The following is a 6,268-nucleotide window of genomic DNA, read 5'->3' on the forward strand; positions in this document are numbered from 1 at the left end:
TGTTATTATGTTAAATACATACAAGTTAGTAGATGAATGCTTAGTTCTAGTACTTAATGAATTGAGTACTAAATTGATAGTAAAAGATTTCTTAATGAAATGAGATGATAGATTGTTTATGTGCCAAGTAGCATGAAAGACTTTGGGACAACCATAACATTCACATGAAAGAATATGAGCATATAGAATTGTAATTCCTTAGGGAATAGAGATATGTGATTCCTTCGACAATAATGATATGTAATTCTTTCGAGAATGTAGAAAAATGATTCATTTAGGAATGTAGAAAGATGATTCCTTTGAGACCTCAAGAAGGCTACAACAGTGCCTTAACCATTATACCATACTTCCTTTTGTGTTTTAAATCCATCGAATACACACACACACACACACACACACACACACACACATATATATATATATATATACACACACACACACATAAAATTTGCAGAATATATATATTTCACAAAATTCGGTTTGGTTCGGTTTTTCTTGATTTTTACATTTTATAAAACCAAAACCAATATTTCGGTTTTTTAAAAAACCAAACCAACACCGTCGTTTTTTATTACAGTTTTGGCTTTGTTGGTTTTTTGGTTTTTGGGTTCGGTTTTTCTCATCCTTAGTTATAAAGATTAAATATGAACAAAAAATAAGTTACATGGTAAAATATAAAAAAAAAAATCAATAACTAAATATATACTCTCTAGTCTCATATTTATTATCCAATTTTAACTTTTAAAATATATTTTTTTTAAAATTTACCTTAAGTATTTTTATTTGTATTATAAATTACTTGATGAGACTTATAACTATGAAAAAAAATATTTAAAACACAATCCAATTATATATTTTACATCAAATATTATATTTCAAAACAAAAATATTTAAAGTCTAAGGTTAAAGGACAAATATTTCAAAAATAAAAAATAAACAACAAATATAAGTTAAAGTAGTATAAAATAAAAAATACATTAACCTATTAATCATTTAATCCATTTTCCAAATATAAGTTAAAGTAGTATAAAATAAAAAATACATTAACCTATTAATCATTTAATCCATTTTCCAACTACATAAGAAATATTTCGGGTCAATCAAATCTGCCGGCAACTTTTTCGATCCATTTTCCAACCCGTCGACCTCTTCATTTTGCAACGGTTGAACTTTAGTAGTTAAAAGAAATTGAATAAAAGATAAAATGGTGGAACATTTTTGTTAAAACATCCAAAAGCGAAGTAGTTTCACTGAATTCGATTCTCCATCGCTTTCCTCAACACGCCATCATTCTCTCTCTGTTTTATGTCTCATCACAATTCGGTGGTTTAAGAACCATCACGATGATATCTGGATACTAATTTTCCCTTTGCAAGAAGGGAAAATCCTACGAATTTGATCTTCAATTTTCATGAGAGGTTCTTAAAGTTCTTGATCCCCTTTTTTCGAATATCACGTCTATTCCCATGGAGGTAAATCGATTCCTCTATCACAATAAGCTGATCTATGTGCTAAGCGATAGGAATTTGATTAGGGTTTTTGATATTTAACCTTTGTTTTTACACCTTATGGGTTGAGCTGTTTATCTTCTAGGGTTCTCATATTTGATTACTTATATGATACATCTGTTATTACGAGTTTGTGGTGATCGGTACTAGAAATTGAAGTCTTTGAGTTATACGGAAAGAAATTTGTGGGCAATTTCAGGGAATCACCTTAGTCTGCAGTCTTGATGGTGGTTTTAGGGAAGAAAAGTCTAGGGTTTTGATATTTAGTTTTGTGAAATTGAATTCAGGGTTTTAACGACGAGTTAAACAAATTCGATCATACTTTGTAAACTTCGTTTTGGTGTCTTCTCTTCTTCATGTTATATCTAGGGTTTTGTAATGTCTAAGGTTTCGGAAAAGGAGGAGGGCAAGAACGATAGTCATCTGACATCAGCTGCAGCTTTTGTGGAAGGAGGAATTCAAGAAGCTTGTGATGATTCTTGTAGCATTTGCCTTGAGGCTTTCTGTGATAGTGATCCTGGCACGGTACTTAATTTTATACTTACTACATTTATGCCATTGGATTTTTTTTCTACTTTAGAAGCTCTTAAACTACACCATTTTTGGCAAAATTAAACTTTCCATTTGTTGCAGGTGACTGGATGCAAGCATGAGTTCCATCTTCAGTGCATTCTTGAATGGTAAGGCCTGAAATATATCCATATTTTGCATACCCTATGAGTTAAAAAAAAACTGATTCAATATCTTTTTTATAGGTGCCAAAGAAGCTCAAACTGTCCAATGTGTTGGCAAGCCATCACCCTCAAGGATCCTACCAGGTGATTGTCCAATTCTTGTAATTTACATTTGATTACTATCTGTTTAGTGTTTACTCTGTTTTGTGGGTCCCATCCTGATTGTGAAAATGCTGACATGTCACTGGTTAACATGAATGTGCAGTCAAGAGTTATTAGAGGCAGTAGAACAGGAAAGACGCATCAGGTTCAAGCCTGCAAGAACTTCAACAATATTTCATCATCCCACTCTCGGGGATTTTGAACTACAACATGTTTGTCATCCATCATTTCTAAGATAATTTTTAAAAAGACGTTTTTTTTTTGTTAACATGAATTATTTAACATTTGTGTTTCTATTTCAGTTACCGGTTGGTGTTAATGAGGGTGAACTTGAGGATCGAATTATCCGGCATTTAGCGGCTGCTGCCGCCATGGGGAGGACCCACCATGTGAGTAGAAGGGAGGGGTCAAGAAACCGGTCAACGGGTCATGGTCAACCACAGTTCTTGGTTTTCTCTGCTAACCCTAATGCACCTTCATCTGCCACTGATCCAGGTGGAGTGGAAGGTGAACCTGTTGGTGTCACTTCAGCTAGCCCATCTGTTCCACTTAGGTCAACTTCAGAAACAGCTAACATATCCAATAGTCAACAAGGGACCTCAGTTATACATAGGTATTTACAGAAAAGATTAATCTTTCTTCTTTGGGTATGTGCATGTATGAAGTGGTATGGATAGTTGTTAGCTTTTTCTTAATTGGGTATTTAGAAAGTGTTGATTTTTTTAATTGGGTATTTAGAAAATTTTGATCTTTCTTCATTGGGTATTTGCATCGATACATGTATGAAGTGGCATAAATATTTCTTGACCTTTCTAATTTGGGTATTAAGATTTTAGAATGTTTTGATTTTCTTTCATCGGTTATTCACTAAGTTGTGATCTTTCTTCATTGGGTATTTTCAAAGTTCTGATCTTTCTTCATTGGGTATTTACAAAATTGATCTTTTTTTTTTGAGTATTTACAAAGTTTTGATCTTTCTTAGTTGGGTATTTACAAAGTTTTGATCTTTCTTAATTGGATATTTACAAAGTCTTGATCTTTCTTCATTGGGAACCTACATGTATGAAGTGGGATGAGTATTTCTCGACTTTTCTTATGGGTTTATTGGAAAGTGTACACTTTTGACTTTTGAGGTCAAACCTGATATGTTTTTTTTAATTATATAGTTGGCACCTAAATGGCTGAATGTTACTATTTGTTGTAGGATTTATGATCAGATTTTCCATTAATTTTTATATTAACTATGATGTTATGATCTTTTTGATTTTCTTGGAAATCAAATTGTATTTCCTGACTGAATCATTTGGTTTTTCTACAGAAGCCCAAGCAGTCAATTATCTCTTCCTGATCAAGATCAAGCTGGTCCTTCAGAGTTCCAAACAGTTACAAATTCATGGAAATCAAGATTTAATGCAATTTCAATGAGGTTAGGATTTGCTAAAAAGCTTATTTTTTAATTGTTAATTTGAAAAAAGTAGATTAATTTTTTTTTCCTGAAGATATAAGGAATCACTATCAAAGAGTACACGAGAGTTGAAGGATAGGCTTTTCAACAAGAGTCCATCCATGTCAAACATTGGTTCAGAAGACAGGAGAGAAGTGAATGCTGAAATTGAAAATGTGTCCCAAAGGATGGAGTTCCTGGAAACCCATGAAGATAATAGACAAGATCATGATCATAATCATGATCCAGCATCTAATGACAATAATACCCCTGCTACCGGTCCAAATGCTGCTTCAAACTAATATGTTCAACTCATTTGACCAATCAAAGATTTCATCAGTTATCTGCAAAAGTGGCTTTTTAACACATGGTTTAATATTTCACAACTTTCTTTTTCTATCTGCTTGTGAAAAAAAAAAAAAAAAAAAACCCTTCATATAGAAACATAGATTTGGTATGGACAGCATACGTTAATTACATGATTGTTTTGTTTGGAGGGTTTGTGTTGAATTATTTGCTATACCATTACTATGGAGAGATCATGATATTGGGTCAATCTCATTCTTGATTCAAGAGTACTTGAAGATTGTGATTGTTACAACAATCTCATTCTAAATTGAATGAGTTCTTTTTTTTAATGGATTATTACAAATATAATATTTATATAGATCGAGGGCCCATTTAAATATACCTAAAGATAAAGTAATGCATAAAAGTCTCTATACAACTAGTAAATGACATTCGACACAGTTATAACGTTGTGTGTCGTAATCCTCTCTTGATCGTATGCCCCTTCCTTCAACATCAACTACATGTTTTTTGAATCATGACACTCTCATTGAGATGGAATACAATCATTCTTATATGCCGACCAGATTGACAGTTGTCCATCACTGGTGGTTTAATAATCATCAGGTTATTAGAATTTCCCATTCATATCATAGGATTCTAAAAACTTTTTAGTATTTCAAGGTCATTGTTGAGTCACCACAAGATAACCATAGCATTTCAATTTCATTAGGCTAATGATTCGTCAATGGCATTATTGATATAATAGTCGTGTACTTAAAATGTGTAGTCCGTGACAGTATATTGTCAATTTTATATTTTATCCAATTCTTTTATGTACTTTCCCCTCCGCCCAAGGGGTGAGTCATGTAGAAATTCTACTACAAAATTGAAAAATACTCATTATATATATATATATATATATATATATATATATATATATATATATATATATATATATATATATATATATATATATATATATATGTGTGTGTGTGTGTGTGTGATACACTCCAAGAAAAATTAATAAGCGTCATTATTAACAATTGCATACATACTTTCTAAAAAAGGCGTTCATGTATTTGACATTGTTAACAATCAAGGAATAATGTTCTTGCCTATTTTTCATGGGAAACCTTGTCACATGCTCGAGATAAAGCATAATATAGCTTATCAAATCTTTCTTTGATATCTGTCTACTTATGCTTTGCATTTTTTCTTGAATATCCATTCATTATCTCTAGCGCTTTTGGACTTCATTCGTAAGGTCATGGCTAATTGCAGAAAATAAAGGTTGTGAAACGTGTTTATGAAGACCCTTTTAATGTCTACATGAATGGCAGTGACCTTGTCATATATAATAACCAAGTGTTCCAATTGACCCATAATCCATTCAACCTCATTAAAAACATGTCCAAGAGTACGACTGTTGAAGACTGACCGAATACCTCCCGAGTTCCAATCACACTTGCTACAGCAACTGCAACCTAGGAACCTTCTATATAAGGAGACGATCTCGAACCACTACCCTAAGATTCATGGTATGCAGATGGCATATAATCCGAACATAAGCAGAAAATATAAATCCAAGATACACTTACTCATACCAATGCAAGACAATAGCAATAAAATCATAAATAAAAACTGATATGAAAGCAAAAGATACACACCTGCAACATCGGAAGCTGCTCGTGTCTCCTCTATAGTCAGTTGGAAAGCCCTGTTCCTCACTGCCGGTGCCTTTGCCCGACCCTGACGGCCGTCGGTGATCCTCAATGTTGTAGGGGCAGGTGCCATCACCTGTCCCAATGCAGCCAAACTCGGACATTGGGCCTTATTGTGGCCTCGTTGATTGCAATGAAAGCATATTAGGTCTAATCCCTGGGTGGTGGTAGCAGTACGACCCCTGCTATAATGACTGATTCGGCCGATTCGGCCGCACTTGAAGCAACCCGAATCACCACCACTGTCACTCCTACACGCACCCTCGTGTGTCATGTCGCACTTGTCACATCAGCTATGCTCCTGATGACCCCTTAATTTAGAATCCGATACTGTGGGCCTCTTGCCCGATCCCGCGGATGTTTGAACCCCATCTGGCCTCCTCTTCCTCTTCGCCTCTATGTCGATCTCCCTCTCCCTGGATCGAGCGATCATATCCTCCAGCATCTTGCAACTGGCCTGACTCACAC

The 6,268-nt window shown here is 34.1% G+C and overlaps 1 protein-coding gene across 2 annotated transcripts; it reads left to right on the forward strand.

Annotated features, from left to right (window-relative positions):
• The first annotated feature begins 1,206 nt into the window (after positions 1 to 1,206).
• LOC111916623 (E3 ubiquitin-protein ligase RHF2A) lies at positions 1,207 to 4,344 on the forward strand. 2 transcript variants are annotated; one of them, XM_023912290.3, is made up of 8 exons: positions 1,207 to 1,472; positions 1,878 to 2,033; positions 2,142 to 2,188; positions 2,264 to 2,326; positions 2,448 to 2,556; positions 2,647 to 2,957; positions 3,663 to 3,770; positions 3,844 to 4,344. In XM_023912290.3, the coding sequence occupies exons 1-8, from the start codon at positions 1,467 to 1,469 to the stop codon at positions 4,088 to 4,090; spliced, it is 1,047 nt and encodes a 348-aa protein (XP_023768058.1). In that variant the 5' UTR covers positions 1,207 to 1,466; the 3' UTR covers positions 4,091 to 4,344. The 2 variants fall into 2 exon arrangements, with proteins under 2 accessions (XP_023768058.1, XP_023768059.1); XM_023912291.3 differs by having other exon boundaries at positions 1,208 to 1,472; positions 1,896 to 2,033.
• Positions 4,345 to 6,268: the final 1,924 nt, after the last annotated feature.

Source organism: Lactuca sativa, chromosome 1 (genome assembly GCF_002870075.4).
Source record: "Lactuca sativa cultivar Salinas chromosome 1, Lsat_Salinas_v11, whole genome shotgun sequence".
Taxonomy (NCBI): Eukaryota; Viridiplantae; Streptophyta; class Magnoliopsida; order Asterales; family Asteraceae; genus Lactuca; species Lactuca sativa.

Coding starts and splice junctions, on each gene's coding strand:
- LOC111916623 (XM_023912290.3), top strand. Junction 2,034..2,141: donor GTGATAGTGATCCTGGCACG/GTACTTAATTTT, acceptor CATTTGTTGCAG/GTGACTGGATGCAAGCATGA. Junction 2,557..2,646: donor GGGATTTTGAACTACAACAT/GTTTGTCATCCA, acceptor TTTCTATTTCAG/TTACCGGTTGGTGTTAATGA.